Here is a 24,757-nt window from a genome sequence, read left to right on the forward strand (position 1 = left end):
CACGTTAACATGAAGCTGCTGCTCTGAACACGACTGAAGTCCTGATGAGCTGCTGATCAAACTCATTGATCTCCTCTGGTCTTTCTTCTTCTCTCTGCAGATGGAAGTGATGCTGATCAGGACGGTGTTTGTGCTGAGAGGATGAAGTGTGTCCTGATGATCCAGATGTTGAAGCAGCAGCAGCTGGTGTGTAGAGACTCTGACTGGACCATGTTACTGCACTGTAAAACATCAGGAATTCATTCAGTCACATCAACTCATCTGTTCTAGTTTACTTTAGAGAAATACAGGAGTTTTACTAATTACTAATTATTTGAACTTAAAATGTCTCATTTTTCTTTTCAAACCACTTTAGAACTAAAAAACATGAATTTGTAGAACTTGAGGCATTTTTTCTTCAAATATTGAGTTGAATGAATGAACAGCTCAGAGTTCACTCAACTCATTAAATTAAGTTCACAAGAAACAAAACAAACACAGATTTCCCCGTTAATGTTCACATGATACCATGACTGTAAAAAATGATCATTATTTTACAACCAGTTCTGTTTGTTTTGTTCAATTACAAACAATATCTAGTAAAATCCCAGAAAAGTATTAACTTCCATGTTCAACTGTAAATAATGTCCACATCAATAGGGTTAGGTATTTTAATAAATAGTCATTTGTTCTTTAACAACATTTTTACTTTATTTTAATCAGCAACAAGTCAGATTATTTTACAGATATTTGTCCTCATTTTAAAGACTATTTATGTTTATTAAAGATTGAAAATGAGAAATATTTTAACACTTAATTGACATTTTTGCTGTGTTTTGTTAAATTACAGATAATCTGGAATAAAATCACAGAAAAAATGTTCATTTATTCAGAATGTTTGCTGTAAAAAAAAAAGATGAATAATGTGAACATTAAAATTCACTGGTTTTAATTAAATGTTCATTTGTTCTTTTATACCATTTAACTGTCACACTCTTGTTTATTGAATTAAATCAGCAAAAAATATCATTTTTCCAGAATCTGAAGACAAACTATGTTATGTATACGATATATATTAATTCTATTAAAGGCAGAAATGATTCCAAAGCATTCCACTGTTTTATTGACAGTTTTGCAGGATTTAGTTCAATTACAGATAATCTGTGTAAAATGATAAAAAAGTGTTAATTTCTACAATTTTAGAATCTTTCTTTTTCCAACTAGTAAATTGTTGTTGTACAACGTGTGACCAATAAAAATGACTGTTTTCCTGTTTTCACCTCAACAACAACTATTCCAATAAGTGACAGATGTTTTCTGTCATTTTCTCACTTTCTCCACTTCTTAAATGTTGTGTTTCTCTCTTCAAACATTTCCTCTGGCCTCCTTGCTGCCAGATGTTCACCGTTCCTTCCACATATTTTTTCCAGTGTGGAGGTTGATGTCAGGTTGCAGAGTGTGCAGTAAGTTTCAGGATGTTTGTTTCAGTGCAGGATTAGATTTGACTTTTCTTTCTATTTCCAGCTGCAGTCAAACTTGTTGATCTTCTCTACCTGCAGCACATTGAGCTGATGAGAACAAGTGTCCTGGAAACATGTCAGCTGAAGCCTTGGTGTCCAGAGAGAGTTAATGAAGCACATGTGAAGGATTTTACAGCATCACGTAGAAATCCAGTTTAGTCCTCAAAGGTCCAGAAGCAGCTTGTTGAGCTCAGAGTCATATTTAATGTCAACATCCTTTGACCTTTCTGAGCTCCACTAAATGTTTCTGCTACTTTCTCTCTTCTTCACCTTCAGCTGGTTCCTGGTGTGTAGAAGCTTCCAGATCAATAATATTCTTTGTCTTCTGAGCTGCTGCTGCTTCCTTGAAATCCCAGTGATGATTTTCATCTGGACTGAAATCCAGGACTGAGACGCCCCTCCAGGACTTTCCAGGAAGGATTCCTGAAGCAGGCTTTGGTGGACGTTTGCTTTGGATGCTGGTCCTGCTGAAAGTCCAGTGAGCTTCAGTTTCCTCACATTGTTCTTCTAAGTGTCCTGGTGTTGGAGAGAATCCATGATGCTGCTCACACGCTCCAGTTTAGCAGCTTCAAAGCCACCAACAGGACTGTTGATGCTGTTCTTCTGGTCCTTCTGCCTCCAGACGTTCTGCCCAAACAGTTCACTTTAGTCTCATCAGTCCATCAGACTCCCACAACTCTGCTTTGTTCCACACATGAAGAGCTTGTTGTTGAGTGTTGTCAGACTTTATTTGCTGCCTTCATCAGGTCCTGCAGCTCTTTGTCACCAAACAGGAAGGTTTACAGCAGGTGTTACGGTTTGGGGCAAGAACAAACCCAAATGAGAGTCGCACAGAGCAGACGGCAGGCAGAGAATAGAATAGAATTGAATAGCCACTTTATTGTCAACCAAAACATATACTAGTTGGTACACATTATAGGCTGAAATTTTAGTGCAACAAGCTCGCCATCGGACTGATGGATACAAAACTAAACAAAAATTTTCTAAATAAAACAATTTCAACATATACATGTAAACAACTATATAAATACACATATAAATATACATATAGAAATATATACACAAACTTGTATACTTTTACAAATAAACTTGTGACTTAGGACTAGTTTCATGAATCACAGCTAAAGTTATAGGGGGATACACATTATTTCAGCCTGATTGACTGCGCCTGCCAGAAAATGTATCCCTCCTCTATAGTGAAAGTTTCTCAGGTGTCTACATGTGTAGAACACGTGATTCTTCAATCAATTCTGCAAATGACACAAGGTTAGCCTTCAGCATTTTGGAGCAGGTCGAGGATCGGCATCATCAACCTTGATTTTGTCAATTAAAAAGAGTTAGCAATGAATCCTACAGATAACAAACTCATTGTCCAATATGAAGCTAAAAAAGAGTAACCCCTCAAAGTTCACCAAGACGGAAAACTTATTATGTGGCGACGGGCATGGGAGAGCTCAGCTGCAGGGGAGAGAGGTGTGGAGGAGTGCGTGGAAGCAGCGTCAGGTTAATTAACACAGGTGGTATCAGTTAGGCTGACCTGATTACCTCCGCAGCAGCAGTCTGGAGCAGAGCATAAAAGACGGGTGGACAGAGAAGAGAGGAGGTCGGACGAGAGAAGTTACTGAGAGACAGTGGAGGCTGCTTACTGAGCTGCTGTGGACTGAGAGACTGAGTGATTGAGTAATGAACTGTGTTTCCCCGACAAACTGACGGTGTGTGTGTATTGAGTGGACCCGCGGACAACAGAGTTGTTACATATTACTAAAACAAAACTTTCATCTGTATGACACTGAAGGTAAGACCAATGACGTCATAACCATTTCACAAATGTGACAGAATAAACACGGAACAAATAAAATTGTCTAAAATCACATCTGAAGCAGTTTCTGTCTGTCATGATTAATTATACAGGACTCTATGTCTCATCATATTTTACAAATAATATTGAAATCTTAAAGTTGTTGGTATGTTTTGCAAGATAAAACCTTTGTAATCTCTGCAGTCAGACTGACATGAAGGCTTTTTTTCAAGCATCATCTGAAAGCGTATCATATAATAACGCAGACCATCCAGTATGGATCATGCATTTAAGAGCAGCAGTTTGTGAAATACTGCTCCTTTTCCTCTCATTATTTAGGAAGGGAGCTTTATTATTGGCGACACAAGGGTACTGCAAAAGCACTGAAAACCAAAGTGGTGTGTGGGGCTAATGAGGCCAATGAAACCTTTGTGGATTTTCATGCAAGTCCCACTGGGGCAGACTGTGTCCAGACAGAAATGAGAGATGCTATCTCCAAAAGGTTTTATTGAGCGGGGATGTCAGTGGATATCAACAAGTGGGTAAGTCAGCCCTAAACTGAAACCACATGGAATTACTATGGAATAGGGTCATGGAAGAAAAAACAGTTTCTCCTAAGTTCTGTTTTTATTTTGCTCAAATTCTATAATAAAAAATCCTCATGGTATTAAGTGTACATGTGCTTTTTTAAAAAGTGCTACTCAAGTATAATATGTCATCATCAGGTTTCCCAGTGTTCAGGTAAGCAGTGACTCTATTAAAAAGCACAGAATTCATTCCATCAAGGTGAGTTCAGTCCAAGAAGGCAAAAATGTTTTTAAATCCATGGAAACCTCAGAAATATTTATCTCAGTACAAAAATGACAGAAAAGATGCTCTGAGTGCATTTTTTGTATCACAAGTAGTTAGTCCTCAATGTTCTTCTAAATCAACATACAAGGCAGTATTCATTCATGCAGTTTGTTGAATAAAATGATAAGTTGCCCCAGCAGCTGTCCCAGCAGCCACAGTCCACCCAAATTCCATACGGCCATTACAGCCAGCAGAAACACCAACATATACCCAAGCTCTGACAGACAAATGGAACATTTTCTCTGTCACTTGCTTTTTTCCTCTCAGTTAATTTTCTTCATCATTTTCTTATTATTCTGATAGATGTTAAGGATGCTTGGGCAGGAAAAGAAGTCCATGCCCTCCTCTCCAAAACTGGGGCATCCAAATGATATTACTGGGACATTAACAGAGTTGGTCCTGACATGGAGCTGGAAAAGCAGCTCTAATATTATTGAACTTTATTTTTGCTCTATAGATAGATCGGTTTTACAGCTTTACAAGTCATCTTTGAAACAGTCAATGTATTTTTAGAGTCAAAAAGTCTGATCTTATGTGCTTGAATTGTTCTTCCAGGTAATCAGTGCATATTTGGTTGTCATAGTGTGTGAACACAATCAGCAGAATCCTGCAAAAGCAGCATTCATTGATTCATTAGCTGTGACTGCAATGTGGCAGAAAAGGACTCAAAGAATCAAGGTATGCATTGGTATGATGAATGTTATGGATTTTCACTCACATTTCAATAGATTTGAAATGTAAAAGCTAAAAGGAAAGCTAATGCTTTCAGTATTTCAAATCCATGTATTGTAAATCTTTATGTTTCAGATGTCAGGAGATATTGTGCTTGAAACTGTTTAGTTGTAGGAATCCATATTTCTAATTGATTTTTAATGTGCAATTCATATTTGGATCAAATGATTCTATTTTATTATTCCATTCAGTTTTAGATTAAACCCCTGGAGTATGACATTATTCTGGAAAATCACTGGACACTTTCAGTTAAAATATCAATAAAACATAAAAAGAGTCAATCTACTAATGCAGTACTTGGTATAAAATAGAGCAGGTGAAGAAATAATGTCTGATTGTTTTTTTCATGGAAACATACTTGTAGGTCATCTACCCACAAGAAAACAATCCTTGTACTTGGATTCTCTGGGGGAGTTGAAGGAAGCCATTAAAAAATGTTTGGACACAACAAGGTGAGGCTCCTTGTTTTAAAAGCATGCTAACAGACATGTCAACTATCGCTGCAAAACTGCTACACATTTATGGAAGATCAATGTAGAAATGATTCTTTTATTTCTGTTGGGCTTTCATGAGAAAAAAAGGCTGTAATTGTTCAAGGTGGACATGCGGTACTGTACAACACACAAAACAATGTGACAGTACATGGTGTGGAGTCTTTGCACTGAAAGTATGTTTGCTTTGCAGAGCAATGTCATCATCCTCACATTTAGAAACTGGAACACGACTGTCCTTTTTTGAACCAAGACAAATAATATTGCACTTTTTTCAGATGTCTAAAAGTCAGAAGTTGTGAACTTCCAGCAGGTTAATATCTCTATATGGTGACAGATAAGCTCATAATTACTAAGAGGCACAGCTTAACGTTCTGTTCAAATGTCTTTTTCTGTTTGCACAATGTCTCTTGCAAAAGAAAGACACAAGTTTTTCTGCCACAAAAGAGGTGATAAACAGACACAGAGTGGAAATCACTGTTACTCTTCTCCTGGAAACTGCGCGGAGATATTTTGGTATTTCATAGACTTGTCCATAAAAATCCTGTCAAATGTTACAGTTCTAGTAAATACTACCTAAATATGAAGAAAGTTTGGATGCATGACAACATCACACATGCTCTTATTTTTTCTGTCCTCTTTGTTTTTTTACCAGATGAGCTGACAGACAGATGTCACTTTTGTGGGGAACAGGAACATGAGTCAGTAACAGTCATCTCTAAATCTGAAATGGAATACTCTTTTGATCATGGGAATTGTCTTTAATGCTGATGTTAGATTCTTCTCTTATACCTAGGACTACTGTTTGATTTCTACCTTGGCTCCACTTGAAGTAATAATTGTTGAATTGATGACAACAATAACACAACAATAACAATGTAGAGCTTCTTAAAGACGTCTTTTTTCAAACCTACATTCTGTGTCTTTCACATTCAGTGTGATGTTTGTTTGAGGTGCTTCCACTAAATGTGTGTTCAAGGCCCACCAGCAGAAGAGGATTTCATTTGTCTTGCTTGTTAAAGTCCTTAGCTAGATGTATAGTGTCTAGAGTGGTAACTGTTAAATAGCTGGACCGCTGTGTTAGTTGTGTTTGTTGTTTTTCTTATTCATCTTCAGCTGTATAGACTTTCTTTCCTTCAAACAAATGCTAAGTGATTGTGTTCTTCTTTATAGAAGTTATTGGTAAGTTGAGTAGGCATTGTTGTTTGAACTGAATAGTATTAAAGTGGATTACCTTTTTTCTGCTAGATGTATCTTTTTTATGTAACAATACTTCCTTTTTTAAATTGTTGTATAAACTGAGCATTTCTCTCAAAGAGCTGATAGCAGCATATTATCCCAGCAGAACTCTCAGACTGCAGGCTTACTTGTTGTTCCCAGAATTTCTAAAAGTAGAATGGCAGGCAGAGCCTTCAGTCATCAGTTGCTTCTCCTGTGGAACCAACACCCCCCCACCATGAATATCTTTCCAACTTTACCAAACTGTGTTTTGTTTCCTGATGTCGCTGTCATTTCTTGGCTTCATGCTGTCATTTGCAAGCATTTCACCATAAATAACACAATTCTGTCTTGTCCTTCACTAAACCAAATTTAAGGGAACTCTGGAGGTGTAGCCGGAGTTGTTTTTAGGTACTGATCAATCTTCACCAGTTTTGCGTTTTTCAGACGTCGTTCCCGTCAGTAATTTTCTCACTGCACACAAAAATAATGAATCAGGATGAGGCAGCGAGCCAACCTGAAGAAAGCGTGGACAAAGGAGGTCTGGATGTGGCCATCGAAGGAGCAAAGGATTTCTGAGGAAAGAGCAAAAAAAAAGTGTTTTAACAATGTTTTATAGGTGGACTTGTGATTGTGTTCCTCTGATTTGATCCAGAATGTGAAAATCTAATGTTTCTAAGCTCACAGCCTCAGAGCAGACAAAGATCTCTGGCGTCCTCCTTATGGGGACGTGGACCCCAGGTTGGGAACCACTGATCTATCTGATCATGCATGTGTCCCATTGTGTGTTATATGTTCCTTGTTCTCCACCTTCCTCTTCTCCGTCCCTCCATCTCCCCTTCCTTCTACCTCTCTACCTCTTCTGTCCCTCTCAACCTGCTGGACAGCAGCAGATGGGTCCTCCCATATAAAGAGCTGGGTTCTGCTTTCAAGGTTTCCTGTTCAAAGGGAATTTTTTCTGACCACTGTCGCCTTAGGGTTTGCTCTGGGGGTTCAGGCATATGGGTTCTGTAAAGCGTCTTGAGACAATTTGATCTGTAATTAGTGCTATACAAATAAAATAAAATAAAATAGAATTGAATGAGTTTCCAGTGTTGAATGAATGAAATGATGAGTTGGTGTTTATTTAGATTGTAGGATCAATTACATCCTTGTTCTGTTTCCTTTAAGTGCATACTGCAGTATACAGTAGGTACTAATTCTTATAGTATGCAAACATACTGCATGTTTTCCTGCACACTGTATAATCTGGTTTTATATATATGAGAACGGAAGAGGAGAACCACACTCCTGTGACGGAGACGCTTGGAGATCCCAAAGAATGCATCAGTTTTAAACTGAGAAACAGCAACAACAAGGTTTATTCAGCCGTTTAAGGTCAAACAAGGACAATGAAGTAGATTTACAGTCACAGAGCAGGCAGCAGTTTGAGCTTTTAACCTGCAGGGGGCGTTTTACAGATATTCACCTCATGTTTTACAACTTTAAACATGTACAGGACAACACAGGCTTCTGTAACATCAGTATAAACACGAAAGAAAAATGCACAAATGTTCATTCCTCCCTGAAGCTGAAGTGCCTCAAATGTGCAAGAAAGTGAAGCGTTGGTGTAATTACTGTCACTGCCAGAAGGGGGAGACAAAGGTTCCACTGCAGGTTTAAACATGAGCGGTTCTGCAGACAAAAACCTTTTTTACTATCAGGACTCCAAAACCTGTCAGCAGCTCAGAAAGACGTGTTCTATTTGAAGAAAATGTAGAAATAAAAGTCAACAAAATGTCACCATTTCAGAGCCACACAACGGTAGAAAACAGACTGAAGCTGAATTCTAGACTTTAAACAGTCTGAGAACTGATCATGTGTGATGTGAACATCTGTGGGGAAAATGAACCAAATGTGAGATTAAAACTGTGACATTTAAATGTCAGGAATATGGAAATTCAACATGTAAATGGTTCAATATGTCTGCTATGTAGAGTCACCACTTTTTCTCTGGTGTTGGTAACACCTGTGGACACGTGGAAAATGTTTGGTTCCTGTTTTCTTCTCATTTTTTTTGAAAATAAATAAATTCAACTTTCATTTTTGTCTTTTTAATGATTTTCTATCATAACTGTCATTCTGCAAAGATAACATTTCTGAGTTTTCTCTCCTTCTTCATGTTGTTCTCTTTCCAAAGAGCTGCAGGACTTTAGATTGAAAAATGAAGCACAGTGAAGAAAAACATGACGGGACCAAAAACTAGACACAAACTGCTGCTTGGAGTTCACAGGTTTAATGACGTGCAACAACTTCACTAACAAATGTTTAATTCTAGAAGATCTGCTGGACTGATTTCTCCACAAAAGCCCAGAAAAAGGTCAATGATGAATGTGAGAGTTCAGAAGTGAGTCCATGTGCAGCAGTGGCAGCTTGTTGTTCTTCTGGTTCCATCTAGAATTCATGGAAAACTGATCCTTGTTTTAACATCAGTTCACATCTGATTCCAGCATCATTTATTATCAGTGATAGAAAATGTTCCATAAATATGTAGAAAACCTGCTAAATATGTGATCAGCATGTGGATGAGTTGTTTTTATTGTGGCTTTGTGTCTGATTTCAGTCCTACTCTGCCCCCTGCAGGCTTCATTCATAATAACACCAAGTTAAACAGAGTCCAGCTGTTTTTTCTGCCATTCTTGTTGTTGAACACTTTGATCCCAGACAGTGTTGTGGATGTCGTCTGTGCACTAGTTTGAATGCAGGAGTTTCTACAGGAAAAGTGCAGCGTTTTCATGTTTCAGTGTTAAAGGAGGAGTGAAGTGAAGATGTTTCCACAGGAGGAGAACTGATCTGTCTGTCCTCTCTGATCTCAGACACTTGACTGCACTTCAGGAAGAAGATGAAGATGAAGAGGAGGAGTTTAGTTTGTTCAATCAGCTGCTTTCACAAACACTAATGAAGTTCATATTTACTGAGCTCTTTCTCCAGTTTTGGTCCCTGAAGGAGGCCTTGTAGGGGTTTGTGATGCACAGATCAGAGGTCAGCTCTTTATCCTTCTCATATCAGACACACAATCAACCCTCCCAGTCAGATCAGCTTTATTTCAATACAAGTACAGTCAGACTCAATAATCATCTTAATAATTAACCTGAAAGCTGAACTTAGAACTCGTTTCAAAGCCTCACTTTGAGTCTCTCACACCCAACTGGAAAACACAAAAACCAGTTGTGTTGGTTGTTGTATTCTGAGTTTTTATCTGAGTTCTCAGAGTTCTCAGCTGATTGACTTCAGATAAAGTCCTGACTTTAACATCCATGTAGACTCTGAGAATGAAGCCTCAACTCTGCATTCAGTTCACTGTTAGACTCTAAATCTAATCTTTTAATCACAGCCTCCATCTTGTTCTGACAGTGAGTTTTACTGATTTGTGTTTATTCAGATCTCAGTCGTCTTTTTCTGTTTGACTGGGTAGATTTTATTGAGTTTGTTTGATTTTAAAGTCTGTTTGGATGTTTGTGGCCATATTTGCTTCAGTTTTGTGAAATGTTAGTTGGTTTATCTGTTAAATGTGTTTCTGGGAGCATGTCTAACAGAGAGAACTTGAACTAATGTGTGCTGTGAGTTTCAGACGCTGTGGTTATAAAATCAGTATTTTAGCAGAGCTCCAGCTTGAACTGACTCTGACCTGACTGCTGCTTAACATGGAGTTTTAATGAGCTGCATTTTAGTCTCATACTTGTTCTGACAACAGAAACAGAAAATATGTGACTGAGAACAGCTTTATTGGACACATGATAATCACAGTTCACCCTTGGTTTAACCCTCCTGTTGTCCTCATTTACAGGCACCAAAAAATATTGTTTCTTATCTGAAAAAAGCCAAAAATTCAACAAAAAAATCATTCAAATTTCTGAAACTTTGCAAAACCTTCAGGAACAAAAATTACAATAATTCCTTAAAAGTTTTATTTAAAAAAAAACCCAAATATGGAAAAAAAAATCTTCCAAAAAATCCTCAAAATATCTAAAGTGATTTCATAAATATCAGTAAAATTTATAATGTTATCTTTAAGAACATCCACAACAAATCAACCAAAATCCAGCGAAATTCATTAGATTTTGGTTGATTTTTTGTGAATGTTCTTAAGAAACATTTTTAACAATTTTTTTCCATCAAAAAATGTTCAAAGATTTCCCAAAAATGTTCAAAATGTGGACATCAGAAGGTTCACTGTGAAAATGTTTTTTTTCCCCCGACATTTTCAAACTTTCAAACGGGTCATTTTGACCCATCGGACAACTCGAGGTTTATCATTTCCACAGCTAGAGACACATTACTGCAGCATTCATATAAATAAATGTTTTTCTGGTTCCCTTGAATGATTCCAGTTTCAGACTGAGTCACGTATCATCACTCTGAATTGTTTTACAGCTTTATAGAGCAGGACTTTGACCTGTAATAAACATTTAGTGCACAGTTCAGGAAAACATCTTTATTGCACCAAACGGTTTAGTCCATCTGATGAAAGTCTTGTGATCTGAGGAATATATTCGTTCAAATCTTCTGACTCATTAAAGGTAAGCTGCTGCTACTTTTCTATCACAAACTAAAACAAAGTGTCCAGAAATAATGATTCTTTTTAAGCACACTGGAAGATTGCTGAGTCGTGGTTTTCTTGCTGATCATTGTTGCTGCTTTCAGCTCTTGATCTGTGTCTCAGGAAAATCAACGGACTGAATTCAAATCAAGGCTCTGACATTTGAGTTTGAAGTGTTTATGCAGAAATGATTTGAGTCACTGAATTTCTACACAGAGTGAGTATGATGATGACTTTTAGTAGAAATCAGTGATATTTGAACTAAATGAGCTGACTGACTGCAGCAGCAGAAGACAGTAGAAGCTTCAACTTTATTATTGTTGATCGGACACTGAGGTTGTTTAGAAAATGGAGTTTTAAACCAAACAGTTCAGACATTCAGTACTTTTAAATCCACATGAACCCTAAATATAATCATGTGGTGTTTTATCACACTGTTGTGACTGAATGTGATCTTTTATTTTTGACTTTGTCTTTGTTCATCTTCAGTCATAAAGAAAAATGAGTGTGTGCTGCTGCTGTTTGGGATTCTGGCTGTTCTTCCTTTACAGTCTTCCAGCTGTCACATGTGAAATGATGAACTGCTCCAGATAATTCTGAGGTTTTGTTGCATCTTTTCTGAAATCACTATGAAGTCTTTTGTAGCTTGTAGTTGAAAAATGAGTCCAGATTTAGGAGCTTTCATTCAGCTCAATACAGCAGCTGTAACATTGTTCATGGACAGATTATCATGACCAGGAGTCCTATAGACACTGATTTATAATATGAATATACGAATACAAGGTAAAAACAAGCAAACTGATTGAACCTGATTTAAATCTGGCTGTTGTTCATGCAGTGATACAGCACTCCTGGCAGATTTACATTTTTAGGATTCACTGTAAACTCCAGACTGACGTGATAAACAGCACTCAACAAGTTTATTAGACCATCTGTCATTAAATGAGAAAACACAAATATTTTAGAAATCTGTCAAAAACTTGTCTTAAACTAAAAATTATATTGTTATTTATCAGGCAAATAACAAAGTGGATCAATTAAACAGTCCATATTCACATATGTTAACCAAAAACAGACAGTTTCCACACTCTCTTTTGTTACTGAGTTCCAAATAGTTTCTAGCTGTTCCCTGTTCCTGAGACTTGCTTTGGATGAAACGTTTGTGTGATCTATTTTTGAATTCAATAAATCACACATTTGTACAGCAGGATTTCAATCTGGACAATTACCTGGCCGGTCCATTAATGTTGGAACTCCAGATTCCTTTTTCTTGGTCCAGTAGTCTCTGCACAGCTTTGAAGTCTTCTTGGGGTCGTTGTCTTCCTCGTATTTGCATTCACAATCAATCAGGTTCAATCCAGAAAGGATTCCATGATGCACCAAGATGTTGTGGTTGACCTTCTTGTTCACAATAATCATCCATTTGAACTAATTAACCCACAAAAGGAGCTCCATACCACAATGAATCTCCACTGTGTTTCACTGTGTGTCAGTGCATCCAGCATCAAAAAGTTCTCCAGCTTTTCTGTGGACATAAACACCATGATGCTGACCAAAGAGTTCAAACTTCTGTCCAGAGTAGCACATTTTAGGTGTTTTTGGATGTTTGCAGGCCACAATAATGGGTTCTTATCAGCTTTTTTTCCCATTAATGACCCTTATAGAGAGTGTTGTGTATAGATTTATATATTTTTTCCTGCATGTGTTCTTCATTTACTGCAGTATTTATCGTAGTAGCCATCATTTTCTGCAGAATTCACCTGTAATATTCATCATTGATTGCAGTATTGTACCTGTCATATTCTTTATTCATTGCAGTATTTACCTACGTATGCACTTGTTGCAGTATTTCACCTGTAACATCCATTATTTACTGCAGTATTTTATGTCTAACATTTATCATTTATTTTAATAATTTACTTTACATTTACTTGGGACTCTGTCTTTCTCAGTGAGTTCCCTACACTTCACCATGTTGAATAGTAGTGAGGAATTTCAAACCAAATTCGTGGTTTTTTTAGGCCCAAATTTCAGCCAGAAGTCAGAAGTGAATGCAGAATAAGATACAACCACTAAATCTAGTTTTTATGTTCAGGAATGCCAGAAAATATCTATCATTTGGCATCTTAATCACAGAAAAATAATGCTCTTTATGATTTTTTTCATGAAACAATAAATTTGAAAATTCATAGATAACATCACTAATTTTATTTTATCATCAAAGATCATTTTGAAGAAAGAACTTGGACATACTGGTGGATTAACTATTACAGACACATAAAAATATTGATATAAATTACAGTCTAAACTCAGATATCTGCTAAAAACATGCAGCCTAACCATCATAAACATCCTGTTTAAAAGCTTCTAATGATGATGTCAGGGCTAATTACTCTATAAATTACAAACATCTTTGGTCACAGTTACTGAGTTCTAAGAAACATTAAATTCCTCAAAGACAAACCTTTGCTGTCGGTACAGACATTAAGCTGTGTGTGTTTGACCAGATAAAAGCAGCTGCAGATGGATAGAAACTGGGAGACATTTCTGCATGATCAGATAAACACTTTTACTGTAATGAAACTTCTTACCAAATGTTCTGTAGTCTGGAGCCACAACAGAGATGTTATAGTTTGTTGTTTCAAATCAAATTTAATATTGGAAAAGAAAACACAACTGATAACAACACTGGCATCAAGATAAAACAACAATAAAACAGAGATTTGAAGAAATAAATCATAAAACTGTCATTTAAAATCACATCAGAATACAAAAACAGAAATAATTGTGAATATCTGTGTTTTATCTTTCAGTTGAACTTTTCTCACAAACATTTTTCTTTCACTGCCAACACAAGTTGTTTTATGAGACATATTTCAATTCCAAGTTTTCTTTTCACTGACAAACTTCTAGTATTCTGATTCTGTTTGGACCCAGAAGTCCATCACTGTAAATTCAGACCTTAATAAAAATACGATGAGACAAAAGAGGGTTTTGGGGAAAAACAATGAGATGTTGAGTTTGGATGTCAGAACAAGATGGAGGCTGTGATTAAAAGATTAGATTTAGAGTCTAACAGTGAACTGAATGCAGAGTTGAGGCTTCATTCTCAGAGTCTACATGGATGTTAAAGTCAGGACTTTATCTGAAGTCAATCAGCTGAGAACTCTGAGAACTCAGATAAAAACTCAGAATACAACAACCAACACAACTGGTTTTTGTGTTTTCCAGTTGGGTGTGAGAGACTCAAAGTGAGGCTTTGAAACGAGTTCTAAGTTCAGCTTTCAGGTTCATTATCAAGATAATTATTGAGTCTGACTGTACTTGTATTGAAATAAAGCTGATCTGACTGGGAGGGTTGATTGTGTGTCTGATATGAGAAGGATAAAGAGCTGACCTCTGATCTGTGCAGGTTCAGACTGGTTTGTGCTTTGAGCTGTTTGGTTCCTGCAGAGCTGAAGAAGGACGACGGTGGAGCTCAGGAGAGGAGCAGAAAGCTGTTGGACTGCAACAAGTTGAGTAAGTGGACCTTTGATTTGTGTTTGTCAGCAACAAGCTGCCGTTTGTCTGCTGCTGTGGACGTCCACAATCAGCTGGTGGGTCGCTGGTCTGGGATGAGTTGATTGAGAAACAGAATGAAATGTTCAGATCCAGTCAGCTGTGTGTTTGACTGAGACTGAAGACTGACGGCTGAACTTTGTGTGTTTGTGTCCTCAGGTGGCTGCAGGTTTTCACCAACATGGAAAGGTATGACAGTCAGCTGAGCCTCACAGTTGTGTGTGAACTCTGGATGGAGTCCAATAAAGAGATTTAATGATGAAGCTGCATCCTGACAGCAGCTCCAGCAGGATGCTAGTCTGGACTCTGATTTATGACTTGGTGTTGGTGCTGCTTCAACTTCCAGCTGTGTTGGTTGTTGTCAAGCTGCTGGTTTGTGCTGCACTTACTGAGCTGCTGGTTTTCATGTCTGTGTACCAGGATCCATCAGAACCCAGGACCAGAACCAGAACCAGGACCTGGACCTGGACCTGCACCCAGCTGTGTGTCCTTTCAGAGCAATGACTCAAAGGATCTTTTAATTCACTTCAAGGGAGATGGAGCTCCTGCTGCTCAGAGGTAATTGATATATAAATGCTTTAACTGTATAAAATGTCAGTGAATCAGTTTTATTGTCTTCATGAATGAATCCTCAAACACATGCTGAGTCTTTGTCACATCCATGGAAATGTTCCTGTCAGAGAGGAAAGAATGGATGCTGTGGTTCTGTGGTGAAACAGCTGCAGGACACCAGCTGATCCAGCAGGTGGCGTCTTTGTGCTTTGGCTCAAACAGAGTAGACCGGAAGCTGCACTCAGGTTTCAGGTGCTGCTGGATGGAGGAGGACAAATACCAAACAGTGAACACTGCTGTGATGTCCTGGAGAGACATTTGGCTTCATGGAGGTTTGTTGCATTGACAAAGTGAAGAAGTTGTGTTGTGGTCAGCTTTATTTCAAACTACCATTTTGATCAGAAATCTTTTAATGGTTCATCTGCGGTCGTCATCCTTTAAGATTTTTCTCTTGTCAAAGTGAAACATGTTGTTTGGAGTGTAGCTCACTCTGATTGGTTCTCTCTCCAGTCACATGTTAATGAGGTCACTAGGAGCTGATGTCATCACATGCAGAGTGACAGATCAGAAACATTTTCATTATCGATTGATCAGATGATTGATTTAGTGCATTAATAAGTCTGTGAAACTTCAATATGTCCATGTTCTGTTTGACCAAAAGCATCACAATATTCTTTTTTTTGAACAAGGTTTATTTATTTAAATTTTTCTCAGAACATTTCCAGTAAGTCACAATGGTACAATAATGTCAAAACAGTATTAAGTGCAAATATGAGCCCCCCGCCCCCCTCCCAGAACCCTGATCGAATCCAGATGAAAGAAAACAAAAAAGAAAACAGCTTAGTGTCAAGGATACAAAGACATGTTTCTCCAATACATACAAAAAAGGGACAGAGTAAAATATATATAATGAGGGTTTAGGGGTCTACAGCAGGACATCTAACACTCCAGTGCAGAGACAGCATTTAAATGCACAAGAAAAAGGAGCATTGATATATGAAAAGGAGGAACCTTTCAGGAATCTCTTTAGTTGTATCTTCCAGAGCATCTTATGTCATACCTATATCGGTTATTCCTCTACAAAATTATCAGAACTCAAAGTCTCAACATTACTCAGAAAAGGCTGCCATATTATTAGAAATTTGTCAGCTGACCCCTTGACTGTGTAGTTGATCTTCTGTAGTTTAATAAAATAAAGCATATCTCTGATCCACTGTCTGAACGTTGGAGGGTTACAGTCCTTCCATCTAATCAGGATTTGACGTCTGACGACAAATGTGGCAAAGGACAGGAGATTCTGGGAGTATTTACTCACAACTAGTTTTTGCGTCACCATCCCAAATAAGGCTGAGAAAGCAGAAAGCTCCAATTCTTGGCCTATAGTCTTTGATAGCATCTTAAATATTAATAACCAAAAATTAGATATCCTTGGACATTCCCAAAACATGTGAATCAGAGTGGCTTGGGATTGTTTACAACGGTCACATATGGGGTTTATGCTTGAAATAAACTGGGACAGTTTAGCTTTGGTCCAGTGCAGTTGATGAAAAATTTTGAACTGCATGACAGTGTGTGGCTGCACAGTGGAGTAATGGTCAGCACTTTCGCCTTGCGGCAAGCAGATCCCTGGTTCAAGTCCCAGCCTGACCCCAGGTTCTTTGTGCATGGAGTTTGCATGTTCTCCCTGTGCATGCGTGGGTTTCCTCCGGGTACTCCAGCTTCCTCCCACAGTCCAAAAATATGCTGAGGTTAATTGATTATTCTAAATTGCCCGTAGGTGTGAATGTGAGTGTGATTGTGTGTCTGTATATGTAGCCCTGTGACAGACTGGTGACCTGTCCAGGGTGTCCCCTGCCTTCACCCGAGTCAGCTGGGATAGACTCCAGCACCCCCCATGACCCTAGTGAGGATAAAGCGGTGTATAGAGGATGGATGACAGTGTGTTTCATACATATTGAAGATGTATATATTCTCCCCATCATTACTGACCATAAGGTCTCAGAAAGTTTCATGCCAAGATCTCCCTCCCACTGGCTTTTAAGGGAGCTGAAATTCGTGAAACCTTCTTCTGCTAATAGGGAGTATATAACACCTATCTTTCTCTTTTGGGGTGATTTAAGATTATTGATTGAATCTAAAAGTATGTCTGGGGTTGTAAAGGGAAACCAGTGAGATTAGAGGATATGAAGCTATGGATTTGTAGAAATCTGAAGAAGTGAGACTTGGAAAGATCAGACTTCTGCCTAATCTGCTCAAAGGAGGCAAAAGATCCATTTATGAACATGTCATTAAAGGAACAGACACCATGTTGGGGCCAGGCCCCGAATAATGAGTCTGTCCAGGATGGTGTGAACGCATGATTTCCCACAATAGGGGAAAGTAGTGAGAATTGAAAAATCTTAAAGTGTTGTCTAAATTGTTTCCGTATTTTCAAAGAATGAACAACGACTGGGTTAGAAGTATATTTAGATAAAGGCTCTCGATAAGGAATGCCAGAGCACAATAAAGCACATAATGAGGTGTTATTACAAGAATCTCTCTCTAAAACTAGCCAATCAGGAGCACCAGCTGTTTCCTCTGTTTCCAGCCAATCGGCATCATTCTAATATTGGCTGCCCAGTAGTAAAACTGAAAATTTGGTAAGCCAAGTCCCCCCTGCCGTCTGGGTCTCTGTAGTGTGGCTCGACATATAGGCGGTTTCTTTTTATTCCAAATAAAAGATGAAAGCTTCTTGTCTAAAGAAATAAAAAAGTTTTTGTTAAATAAACTGGGATGCACTGAAACACATATTAAAGCTTAGGTAGAAGATTCATCTTGATGGTATTAATTTTACCTGCCAAAGATAACGGTAACAGATCCCAGCGCTCTATGTCCTCCTTAAGAGAGGACAGAAAAGGTGGAAAATTTGCTACAAAAAGGTCTTTAAACTTGTGTGTTACCCAGACCTCAAGATATTTTATTTTATCCTGACAGACTTTAAAGGGTAGTGTATGCACTAACAGTAAATCTCTTGCTGATAAATTTACAGGCATCAGTTCACTTTTTTTGTGTATTTATTTTATAGCCAGAAATGTTTCCAAATTCATTTAAAAGTTTTAAGACAGCAGGAAGAGATGAGGAAATATTCACAATATTCTGTCTGTAAAGAAAGAAAAGCAGCAAATACTTCATTTTATTATGATGGGTTTTTGTTATGTTTTTGTCTTCATTCTTAGTGAAAGGACAAGTCTCTCTTGAGAATGAGACTCCGTGTCTCAAAAAATGAAAATTAAATAAAATCAAATCTCTTTGTAGTTCGAGTGCTTCTTTCTGCCTTATCTATATCCAGCTGTTATGTGTGAATTTCTCTGATGAGGGATCAATAAAGTTGATCTCATCTTAATCCTCTGGCTTTTCCAGCCCACTCTGTGGAACATACAGGCTACACCACACCATCATTCTGTTATGAGGAAAACACTCTGACTTGTTTGTATTTCTTCAAATGCATCCCAGTTATCATTCATTCAACATAGTGACAGCTGGACTTGTTGTGGTGGAACATTTGCATGCAGAGAGACAATCACTGATTATAATGGATAATTCCCTGCAAAAAAACTATCAGAGCTGCATTATTGTGTGATCCAGTAGCTAAACTTGTGTTTCAGTTTGATTCTAAGTGCAGTAGTTTGCTGCCTGGAGGTTGCTGTTGTTTCCTTTAACAAAGAAAACATTAACTCACTGACAGTGGAAATGGGGAGAATTCCAACAGAGATAATGGTCCAACAGCAAGCTGATAGCTACAACCTTTCCTCATGGTTAGACTGCTGTAACTTGCTGTACCTGGTATTGGTCCATCCTCACTGTCTGGTCTGCAGCTGCTGCAGAATTCTGCTGCCAGACTTTTAATACAATAACTTTATTAATCCCTGAGGGGAAATTCAATTAATTTAGGGTGACCATACATCCTCTTTTGCCCGGACATGTCCTCTTTTGAGAGGCTGTCCGGCCTGTCCGGCCGGTGTTTATAAAGTCCTTCAAATGTCCGGGTTTTTGATCTTGCCGAGCTTGAGCGCGTCACAGACCAGTGTATTTATCATTCACGTTGAATGGTTCCTTTGGAAACACGCTCTGAAAGGCGGAGTTTGAGAATTGAAAATTTTCCGCGCGCGAGCTGGAAGTGTGTCCTCTTTTCAGAGAAACAGAATATGGTCACCCTAAATTAATTATCAATAATTATTATTTTTAACTGACACCAAAACAAGGGACTATTACGTGGGGAAGTCGGAGAACCCAGATGCAGGCACAAAAGCAGACAAGCTGGTTGTAGCAGAAAATGGAACTTTATTTAGAATGAACACAAACCTATGGATGCAAGCTAGTGATGAACTACGGATAGGCAGAGATGAAGGACTGAAAGCTGACTAAATCTAATTGGAAAAAAAGGCAAGACTACCAAAATCAACAAAACTCTGGACTAACAACAGAGAGGAAAATCTAAGTAAACCACAAATGAATAAACTAAACTACTCCAACAAAACTGGGCACTTAGAACAAGAAGGAACAAAACTGAAGGGGAAGGTGAGCAGACTCAAGAAATCCGGGAAAAGGTGGAACACAAAGCAGAGCTTCAGCAGGTTGGAGACAGAATAGAAACAGGTGGGAATCCAAACAGGGAAGGTAAGTCCAGGTGGAGGAAATAAACAGGAACCAGTGGGAGTACAGGGGTAGAACTGTGTCCATGAAGCATGGAGATGATGCAGAATGAAAGAGTCTTTGGTCCAGCAGGGAGTCAGTGACTGAGCTGGGTTTATATAGTGGTGGTGTAATTGAAGACAGGTGAGGTAAATGAGCTGATCAGTGCAGGTGAATCACAGAGCAGTAATCAGGAGTGCAGGCAGGTGAGAGAGAGACAGGCAGAAAGACAGACCAACAGATGCAGACAGAGGGAAAGACAGAGGTATGAGACAAGGACAGAGAGATGATATGGGACGAGTGAGGGAGAGATATAGGAGAGAGAGACCAGAGAGAGTGAGAATAGGGAAAGAGATGGCAGACAGGAAAAAGGAAGGAAAAAGAAGAGAGAAGCACTGAGAAGAACATGGACAGGAGCAGGACCATAACAAGGAAAGCTTTAAACCTGTCCTCTTGAACTATGTATGAAACCATGCAAGGGTTGGCACCTTGGGACATTTCTGAACCTCTTTGCTCCTCCTCCACCTCAAAGCCTCATATCAGCTTGATCAGACCAACTGCTAATAACTGTTCATGACTGAGGCTGCTGGGAGGTCCAACCTTTACAGTCGGGTCAGAGTCCAAAGCTTTGGAGCAGCCTTCCTCTTTCAGTCTGATAATATTTCAAGAAAAACCTTGATGTTCATGTTTTCAATGGCTTTTGGCTGCTCTCAATGGTAAAAAGATTTCATATTTATTTTAAAATTTGATCTTACAAGTTATTATCCTCTTCTGCCTGTTCTAGTATTTTATCGCATTTTATTTTGTTTTACTCATTGATTTGACTAATTTTATAATGTCTATTATAATTTGTTTTGTCTGTCTGCATATGTTTTTTCTACCTATCTGTCAGAAATGTGCTATATAAATACATTTCATTTGATTTAATTTGTCTGTGTGGATAGATGTACTGAGATCTAACTGTTGATGTTGATCCACAGAGTGGACCAGCAGAACTCAGAGGTTCCCAGAGTTCAGTCTGACCAGCAGCTTCACCTGGACTCCATATTCATGGTGAGTTCGTGGACAACAAGTTGTTCTCCATCTGTTGTGTTCAGGCGTCTCCATGCTGCTCTTTGTAGATCAGTGGACTGTCAGTGTGTCCAACATGGATCTGATGTTTGGCTCCATGATTTCACTCTGATGGACTCATTCACACATTTCTCTGTTCCAGCTGCTGGAGGACAACATGGTGACTTTTGTGAAGAAGGAGCTGAAGAAGATGCAGAAGGTTGTGAGTCCAGATTACCCAGAATGCTCAGAGAGTCAGAGGGAGGATGAGGAGGAGTTGGAGAGTGATGATGAAGATCAGAGGAGCAGCAGAGAGATGTTTCAGCAGATCACAGTGTTGTTCCTGAGGAGGATGAAGCAGGAGAAGCTGGCTGACAGTCTGCAGAGCAGTAAGAGGATTTGTGTAAAGACTGAAGCTGCTGATCAACAGAACATTTACTAAAGTCTCAGAATATCTTCACAGAATCATTCTTTAGGAGGATGAACTGCTGTAATATTTCATGTCATTTATTCATTGATCTCATGTTGTTTTTTCATTCAGAACTTGCCGCTGCAGTGTGTAGACGTAAACTTAAATGTGGTCTAAAGAAGAAGTTCCAGAGAGTGTTTGAGGGCATCGCTAAAGCAGGACAGTCGACCCTCCTGAATGAGATCTACACAGAGCTGTACATCACAGAGGGAGGGACTGCAGAGGTCAATGATGAACATGAGGTCAGACAGATTGAAGCAACGTCCAGGAAAGCACACAGAGCAGAAAGAAGCATCAGACCAGAAGACATCTTTAAAGGCTCACCTGGAAGAGATGGACCAATCAGAACAGTGATGACACAGGGAGTGGCTGGCATCGGGAAAACAGTGTTAACACAGAAGTTGACTCTGGACTGGGCTGAAGACAAAAGCAACCAGGACATCCACTTCATGTTTCCATTGACTTTCAGAGAGCTGAATGTGGTGAAAGAGAGAAAGTTCAGCTTGGTGGAACTTGTTCGTCACTTCTTCAGTGAAACCAAAGCAGCAGGAATCTGCAGGTTTGAAGACTTCCAGGTTGTGTTGATCTTTGATGGTCTGGATGAGTGTCGCCTTCCTCTGGACTTCCACAACAATGAGGTCCTGACTGATGTTACAGAGTCTACCTCAGTGGATGTGCTGCTGACAAACCTGATCAGGGGGAATCTGCTTCCCTCTGCTCGCCTCTGGATAACCACACGACCTGCAGCAGCCAATCAGATCCCTCCTGACTGTGTGGACATGGTGACAGATGTCAGAGGGTTCACCGACCCACAGAAGGAAGAGTACTTCAGGAAGAGATCCAGAGATGAGGAGCAGGCCAGCAGCATCATCTCCCACATTAAAGCAGCACAAAGCCTCCACATCATGTGCCACATCCCAGTGTTCTGCTGGATCACTGCTACAGTTCTGGAGGAGCTTCTGAGAACCAGAGAGGGAGGAGATCTGCCCAGAACCCTGACTGAGATGTACATCCACCACCTGGTGGTTCAGACCAAAGTCAAGAAGATCAAGTATGATGGAGGAGCTGAGACAGATCCACACTGGAGTCCAGACAGCAGGAGGATGATTGAGTCTCTGGGAAAACTGGCTTTTGAGCAGCTGCAGAAAGGAAACCTGATCTTCTATGAGTCCGACCTGACAGAGTGTGGCATCGATATGGAAGCAGCCTCAGTGTACTCAGGAGTGTTCACACAGATCTTTAAAGAGGAGAGAGGGCTGTACCAGGACAAGGTGTTCTGCTTTGTCCATCTGAGCGTTCAGGAGTTTCTGGCTGCAGTCTACATGTTCCACTGTTACACCAACAGGAAGGAGAAGGTTCTGGAGGACTTCCTGGGAAAAGACTGGAAAGATGAGGGGAGAGACACTCTGGACGTGTTCCTGAACAGAGTCATGGAGAAGTCCCTCAGAAGTAAAAATGGTCACCTTGACCTGTTTGTTCGCTTCCTTCATGGCCTCTGTCTGGAGTCCAACCAGAGACTCTTAGGAGGTCTGCTGAATCGGACAGAGAACCGTTCAATGATCCAGAGACTCTTAGGAGGACTGCTGGATCAGACAGAGAACCATCCAGAAATGATCCAGAGAGTCATCAAGAACCTGAAGGAGATGAACAGTGATGAAATGTCTCCAGACAGAAGCATCAACATCTTCCACTGTCTGATGGAGATGAAGGATCTCTCAGTACATCAGGAGATCCAAGAGTTCCTGCAGTCAAAGAACAGACCAGAGAAGGAAGTCTCTGAGATCCACTGCTCAGCTCTGGCCTACATGCTGCAGATGTCAGAGGAGGTTCTGGATGAGTTGGACCTGAACAAGTACAGAACATCAAAGGAGGGAAAACGGAGGCTGATTCCAGCTGTGAGGAACTGCAGAAAGGCTGAGTGAGTCCAGATGTAATGAACATGATCAGTGTAGATCAGTAGTTCAGTTCTTCAGATCTTCTCATTAGAACATCTCATTATTCTGAATGTTCCACCTATTTATTCCAAACATAACATGTCAGCTGTGTTTAGTCTCAGATGCTCTTGAGCTGTTTCAAACGCTGTGAAAATGTCAGTCACAAATTTTCTCCTTCATCCGACTGATCCAGATGTTCTCCTGAGAACTTTGTGGAGTCAGATGTGGGATCAGATCACACTGACAGACTGTGGACAGTATGGAAGCCTGAATGGAACTCCATCTTCTGTCCTCCATCTGCAGATTCAACATTTACATTCTATAGATTTATATCAAATGATTCCAGATTCAAAGTGTGCAGGTGTGAGAGAGGCTGATGAGAATTCAGTTTCATGTCAAACACAGAGAAGATCAGCTGAACCACTGATGTGTCCAAATGTTCTGCTTCAAATGCATGAAGGAAATCTAAAGTGTTTTTCATAATAACATGTTTTGTCATTTATGTCTCATAACAGACTTTATAACTGTGGACTCTCAGAGAGTCACTGTGAAGTCGTGGCCTCAGCTCTGAAGTCCAACCCCTCCCATCTGATAGAACTGGACCTGAGCTTGAACAACCTGCAGGATTCAGGAGTGAAGCATCTTTGTGATGGACTGCAGAGTCCAAACTGTAAACTGGAGACTCTCAGGTCAGTTCACTGTCTGTTGATGCTTTTTCTATATATTCAGCTACATGGAACTTTGGTGGACTTTGACTTGATTAGTGTCAGTCAGAAGCTGAAGCTGATGTTAGTGTGAGCTGATCTCATGAAGTGAATCCTTCGTTTTTGGGTCACTGTCAGTGTGGAGACCGGTGGCGTGGAGAGTAGAGTTCTGTAGCGTTATGTTGATTTTACTTGGATTTTAATGCAATAACTTTGATTAATTAGTTCCAGAAAAAATACCACATTAAAAAAATAATGCATTTAATTTAATCCCACCTTTCTCAGTTCCATAATTTCTGTCACACCAGAAACACTGAACCTAATGAACCTAAAGTCTGTTTTCCAGTCGTGAACAAGATGCACAGGAAGCAGAGTGAATCAGCCACAAGAAAGTTTGGTGAACAGTGATGGAAGACCAGACCTCATTGAGCTTGTTGGCTGGAAAATGTTCTTTTAAAAATCTTACCGATGGCAGCTTGGATAAAAGCGTAGTTTTAGTTTTCTGATCACTGCAGCACTTAAAGTCGACAGATCACTTCAATGTAAAACATGTTGCTGTTAGCACCAGAGCTAACCTTAGCTATGACAGTCCTGGTACCGGCAAACAGTGTAGCCATCCCATAATAGACCACTTTTCAAGACACTGAAAG

The 24,757-nt window shown here is 39.3% G+C and overlaps 1 protein-coding gene and 2 long non-coding RNA genes across 6 annotated transcripts in view; all 3 read left to right on the plus strand.

Annotated features, from left to right (window-relative positions):
* The first annotated feature begins 9 nt into the window (after positions 1–9).
* Positions 10–3,370, plus strand: LOC127534421 (uncharacterized). The gene is made up of 2 exons (XR_007942581.1): positions 10–186; positions 1,776–3,370. It is a non-coding gene; the product is annotated as an uncharacterized LOC127534421 (long non-coding RNA).
* An 11,128-nt stretch (positions 3,371–14,498) lies between these two features.
* On the plus strand, positions 14,499–15,253 carry LOC127534420 (uncharacterized). Its single transcript, XR_007942580.1, has 3 exons — positions 14,499–14,688; positions 14,887–14,916; positions 15,148–15,253. It is a non-coding gene; the product is annotated as an uncharacterized LOC127534420 (long non-coding RNA).
* A 5,678-nt stretch (positions 15,254–20,931) lies between these two features.
* LOC127534415 (protein NLRC3-like) overlaps positions 20,932–24,757 on the plus strand; it is a 67,409-nt gene continuing 63,583 nt past the window's right edge. For all 4 annotated transcript variants that reach the window (XM_051949517.1, XM_051949520.1, XM_051949519.1 and 1 more), the window contains exons 1-2: positions 20,932–21,003; positions 21,164–21,377. In XM_051949517.1, coding sequence (XP_051805477.1) covers positions 21,001–21,003; positions 21,164–21,377 — 217 coding nt within the window. In that variant the 5' untranslated portion in view covers positions 20,932–21,000. The remainder of the gene's footprint in view (positions 21,004–21,163; positions 21,378–24,757) is intronic.

This window comes from Acanthochromis polyacanthus, chromosome 6 (assembly GCF_021347895.1).
Source record: "Acanthochromis polyacanthus isolate Apoly-LR-REF ecotype Palm Island chromosome 6, KAUST_Apoly_ChrSc, whole genome shotgun sequence".
Classification (NCBI taxonomy): domain Eukaryota; kingdom Metazoa; phylum Chordata; class Actinopteri; family Pomacentridae; genus Acanthochromis; species Acanthochromis polyacanthus.